The sequence below is a fragment of the Lissotriton helveticus genome, chromosome 3_1 (genome assembly GCF_964261635.1).
Source record: "Lissotriton helveticus chromosome 3_1, aLisHel1.1, whole genome shotgun sequence".
Taxonomy (NCBI): Eukaryota; Metazoa; Chordata; class Amphibia; order Caudata; family Salamandridae; genus Lissotriton; species Lissotriton helveticus.
In genome coordinates, this window is record NC_136061.1 from 368,252,302 (window position 1) to 368,273,221 (window position 20,920).

At 43.0% G+C, this 20,920-nt stretch overlaps 1 protein-coding gene across 4 annotated transcripts in view; it reads left to right on the top strand.

The window, feature by feature from the left end:
• The window catches only part of FLOT2 (flotillin 2), a 309,213-nt gene that overhangs the window by 76,250 nt on the left and 212,043 nt on the right, over positions 1-20,920 (top strand). For all 4 annotated transcript variants that reach the window (XM_078680086.1, XM_078680085.1, XM_078680088.1 and 1 more), the window contains exon 2: positions 10,284-10,365. In XM_078680086.1, the coding sequence (XP_078536212.1) occupies positions 10,284-10,365 (82 nt within the window). The remainder of the gene's footprint in view (positions 1-10,283; positions 10,366-20,920) is intronic.

Sequence of the window (20,920 nt, forward strand, 5' to 3'; positions counted from 1 at the left end):
CCCATGGAAATATCAGGTGGAAATGCCGCAAATACGCTACAGAAACGAGAAAGCAAGCAAGCATGTCTTCATTTTAAATATAAACATGGTATATGTCAACATTCTAAATGTAATCAGAACACATGCACGTAACAAGTTAAATGTAAAGATGATAAGAGACCCTGCATGCAAAATATAGTTTAAATGTAATCAGAAAACATGCATGTAACTTATTAAATGTAAAGATGGTAAATAATCATGCATGCAAATCACAATATCAAAATCAGTAAATAAATACAAGATCACTCGCATCTTCTCCCTTTCCATCAAACAAAACAAAACAAACACACACTGCAGTGCCTCACCTACCAGACCCCTCATCCACTAACATACGAGCTGGCCAGGCTTACACTGAAAACAACACATAGGGAACCAACCACCAAAGGTGCATTTGAAACCAACACTAAGCTCAAAAACACATCACAAGTGGGATAATCACCACAATAGCCTCCTCACAATCATCCCATAACACACCTAAAGTTGGGCGACAAAAGTCACCTTACACACACCAGTCATCTCAACTGTAATACTCTGCAATGAGTGACTTATTCACAAACAGTCATCTCAAACTCAGCAGTCCTCATTACTGTAACGCCTACGAAATAAGTGACTTATCCATGAGCAGTCATCAAATGCAACGGTCATTCAAACCGTAAAACTCTAGAAATGGGTCCTCAAACGCAACTGTCATACAAACCGTAATCCCTATAAATGAGGGACTTATCCACACAGTCATCATAAAATACAACAATCATTCTAACTGTAAACCTAAGCCATGAGTGACTTTATACATGCAGTCATCTCACAAGTGGGATAATCACCACAATCACCCCCACACAGTCATCCCACAACACACCTAAAGTTGGGCGAGTCCTTTCAAACACATCGCTTACTCACAACCACACCAAAACAAGGTCATCCTGCACAACAACAGATAGGTGACAAATAACCATGCATCCCTCACTTCAGCAAGAACAGGACATTCACCATAGCAGTCATCCTGATCTCAAGCAGCACCCTAAAACACTGTGTACGACTTACCTCACTCAGTCCTCACAATTAAGCAGGCCATAGCCTATCCAACACAACACCCTGGAATAGGTGACAGAAAGTAAGAATACTGTAAGACCACACTAGGACCTACACATGAAAAAGTACATACAGTTGAATCCAACATAAAACATTTGGAAGAATAGTCAATCAATCAATACATTTGTAAAGCACACTACTCACCCGTGAGGGTCTCAAGGTGCTGAGGGGGGGGGGGGCTGCTATTGCTCGAATAGCCAGGGCTTGAGTAGCCTCCTGAAGGTTAGCAGGTCCTGGGTCTGCCGAAGGAGCAGGGAGAGGGTGTTCCAGGTCTTGGCAGCGCGGTGGGAGAAGGATTTGTCGCCGGTAGTCGCTCTTCGGATGCGACGGATGAGGGCGAGGTCGGCTGAGCGGAGCTGGCGGTTCGGGGTGTAGAAGGTGTCGTCTGTTGTGATAGGCCGTACCGGTGTTGTGGAGTGCCTCGTGTGCGTGGGTGAGGAGCTTGAAGGTTATCCTCTTGTTGACGGGGAGCCAGTGTAGGTCTCTCAGAAGGGGAGTGGTGTGGCTGTGGCGGGGTACGTCGAGGATCAGGCGTGCAGAGGCGTTCTGCATACGTTGTAGTCGTTTCAGGATTTTGGCCAGGGCTCTCGCGTAGAGGGCATTTCCGTAGTCCAGCCTGCTACTGACGAGGGCCTGAGTGACTGTTCTTCCTGTCTTGGTGGGGATCCATCTGTAGATCTTGCGGAGCACTCGGAGGGTGTTAAAGCAGGAGGGTGAGAAGGCGTTGACTTGCTTGGTCATGGATAGTGTTGAGTCGAGGATGACTCCCAGGTTGCGTGCGTTGTCGGTGGGTGTCGGCGCTGCTTCCAGTGCGGTCGGCCACCAGGAGTCGTCCCAGGCTGAGGGGTTGGAGCCGAGGATGAGGACCTCCGTCTTGTCTGAGTTCAGCTTCAGTCGGCTGTTCGTCCATTCTGCGACTGCCTTCATTCCTTCGTGGAGGTTGGATTTGGAGGTGAGGGGGTCCTTGGTGAGGGAGAGGATCAGTTGGGTGTCGTCGGCATAGGAGATGATGTTGAGGTCGTGCAGTCTGGCGACGTGGGCAAGCGGGGCCATGTAGATGTTGAACAGTGTCTGGCTGAGGGACGATCCTTGGGGTACGCCGCAGATTATATCGGAGGCTTCGGATCGGAATGGGGGAAGGAAGACGCTCTGGGTTCTGCAGGAGAGGAAGGACACTCGGTCTTTTTCTTTGATACACATATCACTATTTTCACCTCTTATCATTATACTGGACACACTTTCATTGCTAAAGGTCAGAAAGTTACTGATGATGAAAAACGTGGGCAAGCTGGTGAGAACCTGCCAGTAGCTCCTCTGGTGTAGAGCACGTGAGGAAGTTTCTCACCTTCACACACATTTGTTTGTGGGTTTTTACACACTTTTTTCAGGTAAGGGTATTATTATAATGAGTTTACTGACACAACTTACATTTATGAAAATGTAAGATAGCGGCTGTTTAGCACTGGATATAGAGTGGTAAAGTGTTCAGACCAGCGGTCTGGTAGAGGTGGACACCCCCACACACCAGTCTTATGTAAGAGAGTGGAAGTTTTCCCGCATAAACAAGTCTATTGTTGTGCAGTGCATGATAATACAGGCCAGGATCTTAGCTGCTGCCCCGAGTTCTGCATAGGGGAGATAAGTCAGCACGGGCACCTTGGCTTTGTAACACCCCACATGCCTTGCGTAAAGCTCTGCTAAACCACAAACACGCAGCAATGCATTGTCCAAAACTGCCACACCCCATCTGCTGCCTTTAATTTATTATGTTGTGTACATTTTTTACAGAATTTGATGGATCAGCCCAAAGCTTTATGCGTGCTTTGAATAAAACGATATCGATGGTTGCGTTTATTGGTCTACCAGATGCAGCAGTGCAGTATGCAAATACAAAACAAAAGCTAAACACAAAACTTTCCCTGTGACATTTGAGGGTCTCCCTTGGGAAACCTAGTGGTGGAGGCAGAGGGTGAGTGACTAGGGGAGAGGGAGAGGGCTTGCACACTGAGAATCACGGATCATGCTATAATACACAACAGGCAGTTACTGAGAACTTGCCAGCGTACGAAGTGGCTTGGAAACCAGGCAATTCATTTGAACTTACTTACTGTGGAAGGGGTCTCTTTTCAAATCTGCGTGTCATAGTCCCTAAGCAAAACTAGCAGCAACCAGCGATGCCCGTAACTATCTCTACCAGTGGGGCACGAAAATGGGAGAGGGACGTCCTCCTCCCACGCTGTGCTGCCTCAGTCACATGCACAGACAGATGTGCACCAGAGCAGAGGCCCGGTCTTGGAATTAAACCACACGCCTCTAAGCAAGTCCGGATGCTGCTTCTGCTGTTACAGCAGCGCCTGGATTGGCTAAGGCAGGCAACCTCCACGCTCACACTGACACAAGGAGATGCAGCTTTGAGCCACCCCGACTGACTAAAGCGCAGGTGGAGCGATGACTGCGAGGCTTCTAGTGCGCATGTCGGGCAGGCATGAGAAAGGCAGCTGTCCAACCCGGCATGCTCACTTGCCTTTAACGAGTGTCTGTCAATAATGTTGAGCAAGCCCCGCTCCCTCATGCTTGCACTGGCTTAGTACCCGCCTTAGCCTTGATTATGCATCCGTCCCGCAGCAAAGACTGACTCCTGCAGAGTGCAGGCAGAATGTAAACAATTGTACTCTTTTATAAATGGTACTTTGGTCACATTAATAGAGGGTCGAGGGGCCATGATATGTGAGGCAACGCTCTAGTGGAGGCTCCACCCCGGACTACTTCAGCAAGGGTATCCCTGGTTGGCTACAATGAGATACTATTTGTTGACCATTTTGAGGGTTGTTATCTTGTCACAATTTCGAGACATTGCTGGCTGGGTTCAGGGTGTTCGTTGAGTGGTGCTTGTATCTTCAGCAGAAAGGAGTGTAGGGTTATCCATTGGTCAGTGTCACATTTCCCTTGGCCCTGGAAGGATGGTTGTCTGCTAGTAGGACAAAGGGAGTTATTTTTTGAATAATTTTTATTTTTTAATCCAGTCCGGTTTGCTTGCGCCTCAGTTCTGTTATCTGCAGTAAATGTACATACAGACTAGATGTTTGCATAGTTTCCCCGACAGCAATAAACAATGTGTTACCTCTAAAACATTACTTAATCTCCTTAAATGCAATGTCAGGTCGCTCTTTCTGGGCTTTTCTCTGAAGGCTCAGCCCTATTGAGTAATAGGATATTTTGTTGTATGGGCCTCTTACCGTTTCCAGGAGAGAGAGTAATGTAAACTCCCACTGCCTCCAAATGTGCATTGATAATGGGCCTTGGTCAGTAGGCCTGCCCTGTGCAGTATTTTGAACCTCGTGCTACCAGCTCTCTGACGTAGTGCTATAGAGAACTTTGTGAAATTGTTGTGGGGACTTAGATTTGGTACCAGTTACAGGTCAGTGTTCGGCGACTGTGAAGCATCTGCGTAGCCAAGTCATTTCTACTTTCCCTTCATGAGTCGCTGTTGCTTTTTTCTGTTAAGAAGGCAGCAGGATGAGCCCGGGGCATGGATGGAAGGCATGACCGCTCAATTGGAGAGGATAATACATAATTCACATATGCCACACACACTCTGGTTTTAAATAATGCCTGCTGACTGAATGAGTGCCCGTGCTAAATGGTTGTTCTAGAATTCTACTGCCAAGCTCAACCGTTTAATACAAGTCCTTGAAGTGGAACCGTTTAGCGTTGCTTCACAATGTAACTGCGCTTAAAGCCGTTTACACGGTTTGATTAAAATGCTTTGAATTTGCTTCTCTCCGAAAACATAAAATATTGAAAATTATTGCTTTTACACACCGACACTCTAAGTCAGCACACTGACATGGCCCCAAGATAACACCTAGAGCCACACACCAGTACTCAACACCCTATTCTTAAAAAGTCCCTGCGCCTGTGGTCTTCATTCTTTTTCTTTATAATTTATCCCATATTTTCTGCTACTCTACAATCCATTGATCGCTGAGTGCTCTTATACTCTTTGTTTACCTCTTCCCTTTCTCTCCCCAGACCTTTTATGTATTTTTCCATCCCATTTTCTAGTGCTGCTAGGCTGAAAAGAAGGACCACATCTCCCCTGTCATCTTGTCTTATCACCTGCTTTGATCCCTCACTTTATCACACATCTTCACTTGACCCCCTCAGCCTCCATCAGCTGTGGAGAAATGCAGTTCTGGGCATATCTAAAAGGGAATTTAACCTGGCAGTATATTACTGTAGTAAATTAACATGTCCTTATGCTCCTTGATAGCATATCCTTTTTAGGTCTCGCCTAGCGTTGCAGCGCAAAGCGCTGCTCGATCGGCGAGAGATATTGTGGATGAGGGGTTTGCAGAAAGGGACTCGAAGCCCCGCCCCTCATTTTCATTGGCTTGCGTCACCGTTTGTTAAACGGTGGCCTGCCATTGGAAATGGGGTATTTTTGTTGCCACCCATCCGGCCCATCCGGACTGGCTCGCCTGCTTCGCAGTTTCGCAAAGCAATTTCTTATCTTTAGTAGGGGGCCATCTGTATTCACTCAGCCGCATGTTTATTTTTGCATCGCGCTTTCACTTAAAGTGAAAGCGTAATGCAAATATTAACAGCGGCTGAGTGAAAACGGATGGCCTCCTGCCTTTCCGCAATGGCGAGCGCTGGTTGTACTTACTCTCCGACTTTACGTTCGTTGTCTCGCATGCCACTTTCTTGATCTGCAGTCTGGGCCCGCACCTACAGGCTCCGATTTATAAGGAGGACATTCCAACTTCAAGGACTAGAATTCAGTAGGTGGAGAGGATGTGGCCACGCAGGAGCGCTACCCTGCAACTGGCGTACATTGCGTTTACTAGAGTTAGGGTTTACTACAATTCAATTAATTTTATATTTGTTTTTATTTGCTTTTATTATGTCAATGATGTCACTTGAGAAAAAGCTTGTGGCACTTGACCACACTTTTGTGCTGCCATTACACATGCCAGTTAGTTTTCACGGGTAAGAATTTTTACAACTTAAGACCTCTGAGAAAGCAATTGCCGTTGGCACTGCTTCCGTTTCCGGTTGAGATCAGGGGCGACGTTAAATTAAAGACAAACGAAACGTGCAGCCGTCGGCCCGTAACACCTGCAGAGAGAGTTATTCCAAGAAGGAAACTGGGAGGGTTTTTTAGGGGGTGTGGAAGACGGCCCCTCTCCGAAACTGAAGTGCCATAGTTTTCCCATAAGTGCGCAAACGCTGTTTTGTTTAACTAGCAAGCTGCTTCTATCATCAGTCTTTGGGCCACATAGGGAGGGGACAGAACCCCCTTCCTCTCCTTGGGGACAGAAGAGGTTACCCGCCAATGGATAGAGGGCAAGAGGCGCATTAACACCAAAATGAGGAAACCACGGACAGTGCGTTCCCAGGGTACCGGAAAACCACACACATTTGTTTTAATATTCCCGGAACAATCCTGCTCACTGACACGTGTGTGAAACAGAATGAAAATGAATAACCTACTGTAAAAAAAAAAAAGTGTACTTTCCGCGTTGCTTGGGGGTAAGAATCACGTAAAATAAAAAATAATAAAAAGAAGAAACCTCCGAACAGTAAAACAAAATTTGTCTGTAATGCATGCTGTAAATGAGAAAGGGACACTGGGGGGAGGGGGGGGGGGGGGCTGGGGCCGCCCCTCCACCCTCCTATTCGTGGCCCTCTCTGTGCCTGAAACATATTGAGGGGGAGAGAAAAGTGAGGCATTAGGAGCTGCTCTCTGCCCCGCCAACGGTTTAACGATTCCAGATGAGCCCCGGCTCGGCAGAAAAGCTGACAACTCCCCGAACGGATGGCAGATGACGGCGAAAATTACCAGTAATCAATACTCTCACCGGGTGTCCTGGCCTGATAAAGGCGCGCGAGACAATGTTGCCTATTAAGGTCGACAGCTTATACGGGTCAGATAGTATCTGAGGCTGGGATGAGGTCTGAAGGGTCTAATAAGGCTGGTAATGAGAAAGGAGAAATCTAATCTGAGGACGGGAGCCGCGAAGGGACAAATATACAAGCAACCGCCATCAGAACGAGATTGCAGGGCAGGGGGGAGAGAGGCTGTGAAGTGGGATAGACCTGCCCTCGTTGCTATCCCCATCTGCCCCCTCTTTTCAGGTCACAGCCACTTTGTTATAGTAAACACCCCCAAACCCCTTATTCCATTGGTCAATTGATTGTTTTCGAATCTCGAACTGATCACGCTGTACCGGCCCCATGTCATTCGGGTGACTTTCAGTTAGTCCTGCCGTTCCAGTCACAGTCACTCCTTCTTTCCGAACTGCTGCTCAGGGAGATGCACTTTTTCAATGCACTGGGTCACTTTTTGCACCCTCGCTCCATATAATGTGTGCCACTGTTTCCAGTCCTAATTTGAAAAGGGGGAATAATGTGAACAAGCATTTGCAATGCAATAGGTCTTGCATTTACGCAAGTTTAAGCTAATGGCATTGCAAATAACAATGCCTTTTTATTTTTGTTTTTAAAACCTAAATAAAAGGCCTGGTCATTTACAATGCCTATAGCTTAAACTCTCGTAAATGCGGTACTTATTACATTGCAAATGCTTGTTTTTGGTTTGGCACGGGGAGATTAATTGCATGGAAACTGTTACTGTTGTAGTCAATACAACGCATATGTGACCCGTTCCATGCTGATGCAATGGGCTTGTGCGGGGGACGGCCGGGGGCTGTCCAAACCCGCCCACTGATTAAAATGCCCGCACCGCAGCGAAATTTGCGCCGCGGTCAACAGGTTAAAGTAATACCAACTGCTCCCACTAGCACAGACTTCTTAACAGTGCACGTTTTTTAGGTCTCTCCTGAGGCAGCGTATGCTGTCTCTTCAAGACATTTAGTAAGTGGATTTTAAAAGTGCCACCAGATGCTTTTGCTGGCCTACAGCGTGCTTTCACGAGCTCGTGCACAGCTGCCATCTGTGTTTTTATTGCTGTAATTAGGCTCCTCTGCTCGCATTCCCCCTCCTACCCCCCCCCTCCCTTCTCCCCCTCCCTCTTCGTCAGTTTCATTTGTGTCTCCTATGCTGTGATGGCTCCTCTGCTTGCAGTCCCCACACCCTTCTCCCCCTCCCTCTTCGTCAGTTTCATTTGTGTCTCCTATTGCTGTGAATGCTCCTGCATCCATCAGGCACACACACCACCAGCCGTCAGTGCAGCAGGCAGGCTCTTCTCCGAGTTCCTTAGTAAATATGTGTTTGCCTGGGATGGAGTGGGTCAAGTTTCCTTAAACCATGCTGAATATGCAGATCAGTGCATGAACTCCTGTGTGAGTGAGTCATGCTGCCTGGGGCTCACTCACTCCACACTTGTAAATTGTGCCTGCACCGGCTTTTTCTCATTTGCAAAGTTCGGTGCATGGGCAGCCCCCACACTCCCGGGAATGACTGCTTCCTACAACCAGAATGGAAACAACATTCAGAGCAATGAAAACAAGTTCATTTGATGCAAAGAACTGTTAACAAAAACCATGTCCAGCTATTGTAGATCTGGCAACTTAAACAAAAAAGCTACAAAAAACAAACACGCATTGGCATAGCCAATAGGTCTAGCTTTTTGGACCCTATAAGTATTTAGTTATGCAGCAGAATATCCTTGGTGCAACAACACCAACTGTTGCATGCCTAAACACGTTGAAGGTCCCAAATGCGAGACCTATTGGCTATGCCAATGCTTGTTTATTTTTTATTTTAACAACAAGGTGCCTGCGGATTGTAAATAGCTTGTAATGTAAAGGTTGTCAAATACAATCTGATATCAGAACTATACAGATTTTAACTACGAGCACCCACTTCTTTCTACACATATAAAGACACAATTGAACTGCTTCACACAACTACTAATGTTCGCTATGGCCTTTGCTTTGCTTGTACAGTTTTCCTCGTTATGAACATCAAACTGTAACAAAGTTCTTCATATTTTGTGTAGGAAGTGCGCAGTTGCATATTACACTTTTAAAGTACCTGATTTCGCAGTCTCAACAGCTTCAGTGATAAAAAAAAATGTAAACGTGCTAGCTGCTTCTGCTATTGTATCTTAATGCTATTAATTAGCAGAACAACGGTGTTCAGCTTATAAACAAGCATTTGTAATGCAATAGGTCTCGCATTTACGCAAGTTTAAGCTATTGGCATTGTAAATAAGTCGGTTTTATTTGTGTTTTAAAAACCAAAACATAAAAAAAGGCATTGTCATTTTCACTGACAATAGCTGAAACTCGCGTAAATGCGAGACCTATTGCATTGCAAATGCTTGTTATTATAGTTTTCCTCTACATGCATCTCAGAAAGAGCGGCCTAATGTCAGAGAAACCTAAAATGCAAAATCCTCCTGGACACAATCCCCTCCTCGTCACTTTCCTGGCTAGGTCCTCCTTTCTTTAAGAAGGTCTAGCTTCTTATGCAATCGTAGCGATTAGCAGCATTGCATTAGGCAGTAAAAATGGTTGTAAACTTCCTAGACCCAGTTGTCTTGCTAAACTGAGCCATTAATGTAACCCATTTTTGCAACTAATCAGTGCTTTCGTATCTGAGATTATTGCAATGTGATCTTTCTTGGTCTCCCTAATTACTTGTTTTCTAAACTTCAGATGGTGCAGAACTTTGCTGCCAGACTTGTTCCTGGTCTTTGGACTACAAACGTATTTCACCTTCACTTTTGTGAGTCCACTGGTTGACAGTAAAGGAGTGGTTTTCAAATCCATTTTCTCGGTTCACAGAGCCATGTTCACTCCCAAATCGTCAACAACTTTCTGACATAGATTTCGGTGGTACCAACCCTGACAACATTTGAGATCCAAACACCAACTTCTTATTTAAGTCCCAAAAGTTTGATTAAAGACAGACAGTTGGTGGCCGGACATTTTTGGTGTCAGCTGCTACAAGATTGAATAGGTTACTCATGTTGTTCCGACAAGACTCATATCTATTGGAATTACGTTAACATTTGAACACCTAGTAGTTATATTCAGTTTAAATTGTTTTCCTTTTTGATATTCTACATCAAGATAGCCCATGTGGGTGAATGTGTGGTGCGCAACAAAATATACCATAAATTAAATGTACACAAGACATTGCCGCTGGCTGTGTTAGTTTAACTCCTGTTCATTGTGTTGCAGGTGGCTGCTGCGGATCAGATGATAAGCAATATGTTTATGGAGGATGGGCTTGGGCCTGGTGGTGCATCTCTGACACACAAAGGTAAAGAAAAACCTCTGTGATTGTTCGGTACTGTGACTGGTGCAGCTTTCGTTTTAGTCCACACCTGGTTATGTATATTATGGTGATTGCACTTCTTATTATCTATCTCGAGGATTACATTTGAGACACTCTTTCAGCAACTCTCTATAGTCTTTACTAGAACACTTAAATTGAGAAATTAAAGCTACTGTTCTAGAGGAGCTTCTGTTTTAAGATTACGAATTAAATGATTCAGTGCAAACACCAGGAATATACATACATCCCTGAAAGGTGCAGCCTAACCTAGAAGTGATTGCTAGTTGTGTGAAATCGGTAGCCCTACTCCTTTCATTTGCACCCTTCCTTACAAATAATTTTGCATTGTAGGCACCACATATTAAACAAAAGCCTTAAAGTAAGTTCGGAAGCTGTTAAAGAATATAATGCTGATGAATCGTACCCCTAAAATACACTTTACGTCATCGGTTTCTTGAATCAAAGAAAACACTTTTCTGTTTTTACATGAACACTCATTTGTTCATGCATTTGATTGTACTTATTTGCTTCCTCACTCACTTAAAGGTACAAAACACAATTGCATTAGAATAATTTCTTATTGTTACGTTAGTTTCAGCTGTGTTTTTCAATTTGTGAACGTCAAAACTATTTGTAGTGAGTATTGGAGTGTGAATTTTATTTTCTCCACTGTTTTGTTTTGATGTGGGTCTATGATATTTGATATTTAACGGATGCATTTTGGTGAATTTATTTGGAATGCTGCCAGCACAATTTCTTGGTATTAATTTTCCTGCATTCTGTTCTCTACACAAATTAACAACTGTTTGGGTGTATCTTGGTCCCTAAGTGTTTGGCATTCGGCCTACTAGAACGTCGAAGATAGTTGGCGACCCCAGAATTGCTTTTTCTTTTCCAAAGTAATGAAGACTGTCAACCTTATGGTCGTTGCTCCTAGAACTGTTAAAGCAGACATCCATATCAGTATCACTTCAGCTTGTGCTCCAAACTCATTCATCCTAGAAATTGAAACTTTCTCCTTCTGAAGTGCAGATCTGCACTTGAAGGCCGTATCGTCCGGTGCTTCATATTCTTAAACACCCAGGAAAGATACTTCATTAGATTTCTAAAACATATATTTAGTACACATTTGACTTGTTAGAGCACTGATTTAATTCACAGAAGTAATACACTTGAGTAAAGAATTAAGCAAACAAAATGGTCTTCATGGCTCATTTGAATGGAATACTCAATAGTTTGCCAATGGACAGCCTGTGTTGCCCTCCTCTTCCTTATCTCATGTCAGTTTGGTGGATAATATTCTGCCGTAGGGAAATATTAAGGGGACTACCTCATTGTCACAGCGGCATGCTGAGAAAGACGCAACGGCCTGTGCATATTCTAGCTGCACAGGCTTGCCCTTAGTAAACAGTGGTAAACTCTTTGTACAGTTTATATTTGTAATTTGGATGAGATGATCAAATTTGTGAATCTTTTCCCTGACCTGTGCACTGTACATTCATTTTATGTTTGGATTGTGGAAAGGGGTTTTGTGAGCTCTTCAGGACAAGGGTGCTGAATCCCCCTTTGATGTTGTGAGTCTTATTTAGCCCTTTTACCACAGAGGTCATTTACCAGCATTGTACAGCCAAAGCCTTGAACGGCATCTCCTAGTTTATATCTCAAGATTCAGGAAGTTTTTGGTCTCTCATAACTTCCACCATATGAATCATAGGAAGACCGAACCTAATCTTTTCACAAGTCAAGATTTGAACTCCTTTTGGAGGATAGCAGCGTATTTGTCTTTTCTTCAAGAAGTATGCCTTCTCCTTGCCATCTCCAGGTTATAATGTTGCTTAACTAAAGCTTCCAATGGCTCATATAAACTCTGCTAACAGTAGACTTCTCAGAACCAGGATTTGCCACATATGATCAAGTTCTTTCTTGGTACCCTCTGATATCAAACCTCAGGGACTTTCAGTTTAGGAGACCCCGTCTTTAGTGATTGAGAACTACTGATTCTTCACCATGGATCTTTTCTGAATGAGAATATCTTTGCCTATGTGTGGGATGCTGGAATGCATTTTACCAGGCAGCATTTTCATGTTATTTAAATGCTCTCACAAAGCAAACATGTTTTCTGAAGGCAACAATTTTGTGTTTTTGTTTTTAACCGGGCAAAATATGATTGCTTTATTCCTGAACAAATTCGTCCAAAAAGCTCACTTTAAATCTTCACTGAAAAAAGACAAAAAAAATGAAGCAAGAATAGACTTAAGTTTGCAAATCATCCTCATGTACTACTCGTAGATTTTTGCAGAAGGCACCTGAAATCTTACACAACATTGGACCCTATAAAAGCTCCTAGAATTCGATGATTCCTCCAATCCAGTAGATCCAATACTGGGGAAGTTTCTCGATTTGTGGCATAAAAGCATATCCTTCAGGGGCCAAACTGCCTTCTAATCACCAAAAATTTTAGAAGGAAACAATTTACTCCCAAAAACACCTGGGTGCCCTCAAGGATCCTGGTCATGAGGGTAATTTGTTATCCTATGTGTAGCATAGACCTTCCCTCTTCCAGAAAGGTTAGCCGAAACATCCAGAATTTGGAAGTCTATGTGAACGATAACTTCTGGGACTGAAGACATCTTGTGTGGGAATTTTTCAATGCTAAGTTCCACATTAATGCTAGTATACATCCTAGAATGTATACGTCAATGTAACCTTATCTTGAAGACAAATGAAGGTCTTATCTTTGATGATTGGGTTACTGTTAATCCACACAGTCTGCCATTGTTAATTACCTCCTGTGTACTCCTCAGCCACCTGACAAGCACACCATTTTTTTCTTTTTGTAGATAGTGAGCTGGTGAGCAAATGTATACACGAAGGAAAAGGGAGGTGACTACCTCTCTTTTGCAAATAGGGACCTGATGAGGATACACATAGACCCAGTGAAGAGAAGTGGATGCAATGCGAGTGCCTCCTTTTTGCAACTAGGACATTTGTGAGGATGAGCATACATGTAGGAAAGAGATGTGCTGAGTAACACATCGCATGTGGGAGCCATAGCCGCATACAAAACTTTGAATTAAAAGAATTGCAATTGTTTCCTGCCCCACCATTGTAGCACTAGGTGTTCACAGAGCTGATAATGTGGGCTATGTATGTACTAAAAATACACGCTCACCATCACGAGACCTTTAGCCGTTTCTTCACACACTTGTTAAATGCCAAGGCAGACTGCTAAGTAGGCATGCCATAAAAGAACATGAGTGAATGTTGAACAACAAAGAGCTAGAAGAGATTTGCTCCATTTGAGGGATAACATTCTTGATACTTCCCCACCATAAGAGAGGCAAAATGCTTAGAATATGCGTCGAGGTTCCTAGAGTCAAAATCCAAATGGAATGCCAAATTCATAGACTTTTGTCTAAAGCATCCTGTTCCTATCCTCTCCAAGGTGAGCTTCAGTTTGAAACTGCACAGAACAAAGGTGATCTTCTTTGCCCTGGCTAATCACAGCAATGGTCCTATTTGTATTTTTTTCTCATTTTGCCAATTTCCATGAAGTCACTTCAGCTCAGGCTGGATTTCCTTTCCAAGATATCTGCCAGGGTCCAGTACTATTTCATGAATACTGGGCATGTGTTTTTACAGAGTTTGATCTGACGCCTTCAATTGGAAAAAATCCTCATCTGCTGTTGATATATGTTTTGTGATTCAGTGTAATTCCTGCCTGGTATTTTCTTGTGTTATGTTTTTATATTTGCCTATTTTTGGCTTTCAATATTCTTCTGGCAAAGTAGATATGGCAGTAATTACTGCGTTACGCAACAGTTAACTTCCTGATGCCTTATTTTTCACCTTGTCCCTCCAGTTAAGAAATCTGCAGTTCCTTACAAATTGAATATAGTGTGTCAACCTGATAACTCCATTTCAGACCCATAAGTATGATCCAAGCCTTTTTTCTTGTGAAAGAAGGTAGTTGATATTGGACTGAGATTCAAGCCTTGTATACCCATGGACCATATTCAGACTTTTCCCACAGCAATGTGCCTTAAGATCCTGCCCTTTTTCTTCCAAAATATGTCAAATTAATTGGAATATGCCTTATATTGATTTTCCCAAAGAGGTTCTCCCCAGGAGAGAGAACTTCTCGTGGTTTAGGCATTGCATTATTTTATCGATATTAAACTAAAGGCTAAAATCGGAATAGTCCTTGTCATCTGATTTGGCAAGCTTGAAGCAACCAATGGTTAGATAGATATTGGTCTGCCTCCTATTAAAGAAACAAAAATCAAATCTAACGGGCCCCTTTCTGAAAAAGCATCCTCTGCTACTCCGATAAGAACCAGTCACTCCTTTTGATTACCATTACTGCAGTGATTGCAGACAACTTAGTGAGCTCGGGCCTCCCAGCACAGCTTGTTTGCATGGTTACATTATAAACTTTCCTTCTCCTGGTTTGCCTTCCTCCTGAGTGGAGGGAGACGAGCGCTCTTGAATTATGAAAATCAAAAGACCCCAAGACACGGAGGGAGAAGTTAAACATAGACTACGGCTGAATTTTAGTTGTTTGGATCAGTGATCTGTAAGTTCAGCAGCTCTTGGTGCTCTCTGGTCAACTCTGCACATACCCGCCAATTATGGCATTTCTTGCTGTGGTACAGAACTACAGCTTCTTCGACGTTCATCAAGAGGGAAATCTCCCATAGAGTGGCCCTCCTCTCAATCGCCACATCGAAAGCTTGATTTCTGAAAATGATCTTTTCCCCGTCTGACAGTTCTTTCTGTTTCATGGTCCTATTAGCTGTCGGAGATTTTTTCTCCAAGAGCCTAGAGCAAGAATTAATAGTCCATATTCAGTGTTGAAGAAAGGTTAATTTTCCAAGTAGGCAACATTGTGTTGTAAATCCTGTCTCAAGATGATATCCAACAAGTTACTTGGCAAGAGTTTTTTTGATTGCGTCTTTAGATATTGCTGTGGAAATGCAGCGTAAACCCAAGTACGTAATCATTATTTTGCTCCTATTTAAACTATCTACCCATTATGATCATTTCTGCACACGAGTGCTTGAGTGAAAGAGTCCTAGTTCAGTCTGTATAACTGTTGATTCGGTTTCTATAAGATGGCTTTTACGCAGTCGGCCGTAACAAGGCAAGCATACTTCAGCTATAGTGCATTGTTTATTCTCTGTGTTATATTTGTTTTTCATTACCATTCCCCTGGCTTTTTTAATCCAAATCGGCTGTTGTCATGCCGACAATTGCTTCACAGAAGATAGTCCCTGAGCTGCTCATTGACTGTTGACCTGCTAAAAGTTTATTTTTTCAGTAGGCAGGTAGTTCTTGCATCTCAATTTTTCCCTAATTGCTCTCCGTATTTAATTTTAGCTATTTTCCAGTATTCATCTTTGCAAAGAACGAAAACGTAGCTATGCTTGAGTTTAGGCGACAGCTGAGGTACAGTCATGACTGTAGGGTAGCAAAAAATCGCGTCTTGTTTGTTGGTCCCACTCCTCATCACATTATTTTAATCCATACCGTATGCGATCTGTCTACAGGCAGTCACCTCTCTAGGACATCTGAAGACTGCTTTCAGATTAAAGAACATGCTGCATCTGTGTTTGTATATGCCCTAGAAAGCATCCTTCTGTGTTGATTCCATGTGCTTCCCAGAAACATTCCTCTTCTTGAATGTGCTTCATTGTCCCTGTGTCAGGTTACCTTCAAACATTCTTGTGCTGTCCTTTTTGCAACTGGCGACAGCCGCCTCTTGGCAGACTACTTCAAGTAGTGGCAAGTCTGATATGTAGATGATGGGACAAGTACACAGTTCACGCTCTCTTCACCCCCACCCTCCCCCGTGCGTTTTGTTTTCACCCACTCTTCCCCTGTTTGATATAGGTACAGGTCCATTTTCATGAGCAATTTACCGTCTTTGGAACCAGTTCTGTGGTATAGAATGTTCCTGCCTATGCAGAAATCTGTGGGACATTTTGTGAGTTTTGCTGAACAATTGGGATTTTATGGCCAATAATAGGGCACTGGTATGTCAAACAGTTGCTAATTTGTGAAAGCAGCATTAGAGAGAACTGCATTGCAGGTAAGTTTGTTGATATTTCGGAACGCGTGCTTCTGTTCATAGGTTCTCCATCCTGGGATCTCCATTGATAGTCATAAACAGTGAATACCTTTGCCTATGTCCTGGATCGCTGAGCACGTTTTACAAAGGAAAGGAAAATTGTTTTTTAAATACATGCCAATCTACATCCAGCATCGACTAAATTGATGTATTTTTTCCTTAAAAAAAAATCCCCAATCACAGTTTAAAAAAGGTGCTGATTTAGATCTCTGTCCTTATTTTTAAAGAAACAAAATGCTAGTGAATGCTGTAGTTAGGCTATAGCTTGTAAAGGGCTGAGCAGAAACATTGTTCCCTTCGAGGGAGCTGGTCAGTTCACGGCCGTATAATTATGAACAGAGCTGTGGAACTTCGATAGGAAAGAATTTAACCACTTCTATTAGCAAGATCTTTGATCACTGGCCTCTCATTTCTCCACATTTGCAGACAGGTAAATGATTGATTAATTACAAAAAGGGGACGCATTCTAGGTGTGGGACACGGGCAAAGTGCACAACATATGGGATGAAGAAATTGAAGAGGACATTTTTTAATAGTCGTAACTGACTTGCTTTGTGTCGTTGCTTGTCTGTAATGTCAGATGATAATACCCAACAACTGTTCTGCTACACAGGCTGGTTCAGAGTTGCAGCCTCCACTTAAGGGTTGTGCTGCCACTATGCCTAACACCACAAGATTGAGACTGGAAAAACTAACAATAGTGTACTGCCTTATTGCCTCTCGCCTTTGACATTATTGAGGCAATTTTTTGGACCTCGTGCAACTTGTTTGCTGTCATGATGTTTGGTAGCAAGATAGTTTCTTTTAAAGGCATTTTAACTAAAGATACTGGCATTGCCTGGCAAACGAGCTAAAGATCAACTATGAAAAAAACAATGTTGTTAATTTTGGCCGGAAAAAGAAAAAACCATTTCAATGGCATCTTGACCACCATCGCGGATCAATACAAATATTTGGGTTGCTGGTTCGACAACAAAAGAGGCTACTTAACTGCATTTGAACTCATTAAAACCAAAACTAGCTTTGTTGCAAGGCGCCTTTCGAACAATCTTTAAGAGCACAACCAAGTTCTCTTTTTAGGCACTGCTGAAAATAGTCACTGCCAAATTAGTGCCAACATGGTCATACGGGTCAGAGACCTACCCGGGGAAACTGGGGGCTTTCTTAAACCAGGCACAGAGCACAGTGTTAAGGTCTTTATTTCAATTACCAGGCAACACCTCTCCAGCTCAAATTAGGATGGAATTTGCATTACAGAATAAACTGCACGGACAGATGGCCAGCATAATAAAATACCTACACTCTACAAGGTTTGCTGATCCAGGATCATTGAATCATCTTAGCTGGCTAGAAGTTGCGTGCTCCGGCAGCGCAACTTCTGTAAATGCCTGGTCGCACGCCCTTTCTGAAGCATTGGTGCAAACATGCTCAAGGGAGCTGTGGAACTTAAAATTACCACACCTTTAGTTTAAAACAGCCCTGAATTGAAAGGTAAAAAGAACATCTCTTAAAGCTGACCGAAGAGCATTTGCTACAAGAGAACATGCCCATTTGGTCCTCAGCAGCTATGACAGAAGAGGCCAACAAAAATGTATCAACCAATCATTCTAAAATGAAATTCCTGCAGCTTTGGATGGGCTCTTATGAGTCCTTAGACCTGTCGCCACCATGGGCAGTTAAACCAGAGTCGAAAATATGCCGTTTGTGCCATCTATTCCAGGAGTCAATAACTCACCTGCTTTGTACATGCCCTATACCCCTGGAAGACCTCAGGATATTGCTACGGCTCCTGCGGGCTAAGGAGGGGACACACACTTAACCGTCTGCCGTCTGCTTCCTACTGAATAACGAAGAGCCGCAAGTTATCACCAAACTGGTAAAAATTTGGAGGAGTACGAGGAGGCAACTAAATGTAAATGTAATTGATACTTGTATAGCGCACTACTCACCCGCAAGGGTCTCAAGGCGCTTGTACGAATACCGCTGTGGAACCCATCCTGGCTTTCCCTGTGAGGTGTCCACTCCTGGGCACCCCCAAGGTGGAGGCCAGGCATCCTTAGCGTTGTGGGGGCCGTTGTGGAGATTAAGCAAGCTATTGCCCAGAGTTGCAGAGTGGGACTCCATGATTGGAATAGGCACCGAGGCGAGAATTATCAGGTCCGCGGAATTTTAACTAAGAATAAACTCAAAACCCCCAAACGAAGAAGGGGTGGAACTTTGAAGTTCAGTAGTCTTAAAAGATTACCCTCAAATAGACAGGTAGTACTCCTTTTTTAACCAAAGTTAATTTATTAAGGCACTGTTTGTCTATTGAATTGTATTTCTAACTTTTTAAGTGCTGAGGAAACTTGCGGGTGAACTATGGGTTACTGTTAAATTAACACAAGAAACTGTGACAATAGCTATTAATTTGATTTTACTTGACACTAATGCACTTTGATAGACTTTATTGTCTAAATAAAGTATTTTTGAATTAAACTAAAGATACTGTTGATGTCGATAGTGCTTTCACCATCCATGCATTCACCACGAGCAAGGATCATTGGATTGTTCAGATCAAAGTTTTCTCTTTTAAGTGCCACAGCGGAGTAACCTCTTCTGCACCAGAAGAGTTCAAACACATGGCCTTATCTCCCGACTTACTGACTGAAGAAATTATTTGCACGGCTCTAAGCTCCCTGCTATCAGTTAAGCACTTGCCCCAGAATAAAACTTCCTCCCGAGATGCTGAAGATAAAAAAAGCATGTTTATGCCATTGCCTTTCATGTAAACAAACTCCATCAAAACTCGTGTCTCTCACTACAAAACATCTTATGCTGATTAGGGTGAGTTAACATCAAAATCTCAACGAGCTTTTTATTCTTCAGTCTTCTCTAAAGCTTCTGGTCCTTAAAGGATTTTCTGTGATCATTGAAACGCAGTGAGTCAGCAGCTGCTCGCTACTTCCAAACATTTCACTGGATGCCTAATCTAGAAATGTAAATCACTGGAGCAAGGTCCTTTGTTAATGACAGTGGACACCCTCAACCCAGATTAGTTTGGGTATTTGTTTTTTTTTAACAAAGAAATGATCATCATTTAATTATTGCCTGCCTCATAGTAGGAGGGAAATCAAATTAATTATACAGGCAGGACAATATGTGGAATATGGGGGCCATACCAGAAAAACATTTGTTGCCTCTACTTTGTTAGGGAGGTAAAATGGGCCTCTGTGGGGGTCTAGGAAATTTTCTAAAGGCCAAAAGATCAGATGCAGTACTTCGACGAGACTCAATATGGGCTTCTGGCATCCAGCCAGTTGTTGAGTGCTGCATTAGGTATGTTTGATTTGGTACTTCATGGGTGCTGCAAAGAATATCTGAGAATTGTCTCTGCTAATGTAATGCAGACAGGGTTATGACCTATGGCACAGCAGAAAGGCATGAATCTTCCCTTTTTCTGGTCACTCTCTTTTGGGAACACACAGATGGCTGAATGGAGCAGATTTTCCAAATGTACTGGATGAAATTGTATTGCTGAAAAAGTGTCTGCAGTAGACACAGAGAAAAGGAAGGTGCTTCATAGGCCTCTCTACAAGTCATCTGAAAAAAGCTTCCTACAAAGAAAGGGTTCAACCCCCTTTTGGGCAGTGAGAGAAGTCTTCCTGACACAGGAATCTGGATGAGCAGTGATGCCCTTTTGCGTTTTCAGGAAAGCCTCATGCTGAAGCAAAACAACAATCCTTTTATGTGTACTGCTCTTGTAGACTTGGAGAACAGCATTAAATACAGAGTTCTTCTTGTGTATGGTTGTGCTTTAAACGGTCAAGTTTACTCTACTGAAAATGTCCATTTGCTATCAGTCAAAATACAAGAACCAATCTAATGAAAAGGGATGTATATCATTGTATGTGTTCTCCAGTATCCCAAACATGGGTACATGGTATTCAAGGATTATGTCTTCAATAAATATTCCTATAATGGAGAACCAGGATTGCAAGTCACCTTTCCTTATTATGTACTGTTGTCTATGTGTTCCTCTGCAATTATGTCACAAAGTTCACCTATTCTGTGTCTCTAAGGTTCTGGCTACTTGCAAGTAAAAAGTACTTTTGGGGAGAAGTCCTCGGCCAAACTTGAAGGAGAAATGTCATGGCTCGATTAATATTGGCATCTTGTTTCTTGATTTTGTGATACTATTGGGTAAAATTATTTTTGACCTTTTCTTCTGACCCACATTTGAATGACATCTGAAGCAGGTTAGATCTTAGATGGATTAATATAAACGTCTGTCTATTTCAGTTCATTTTAATTCCAATTGCAGTATCTTCATCTTTTTGACAGTTCTAATGCTTAGTTCATTGGATTATGTCTGCATAGGACCCATTATAATTCAGTTGCATCCTTCTAGTTAATGTTCAACTTGTGTTC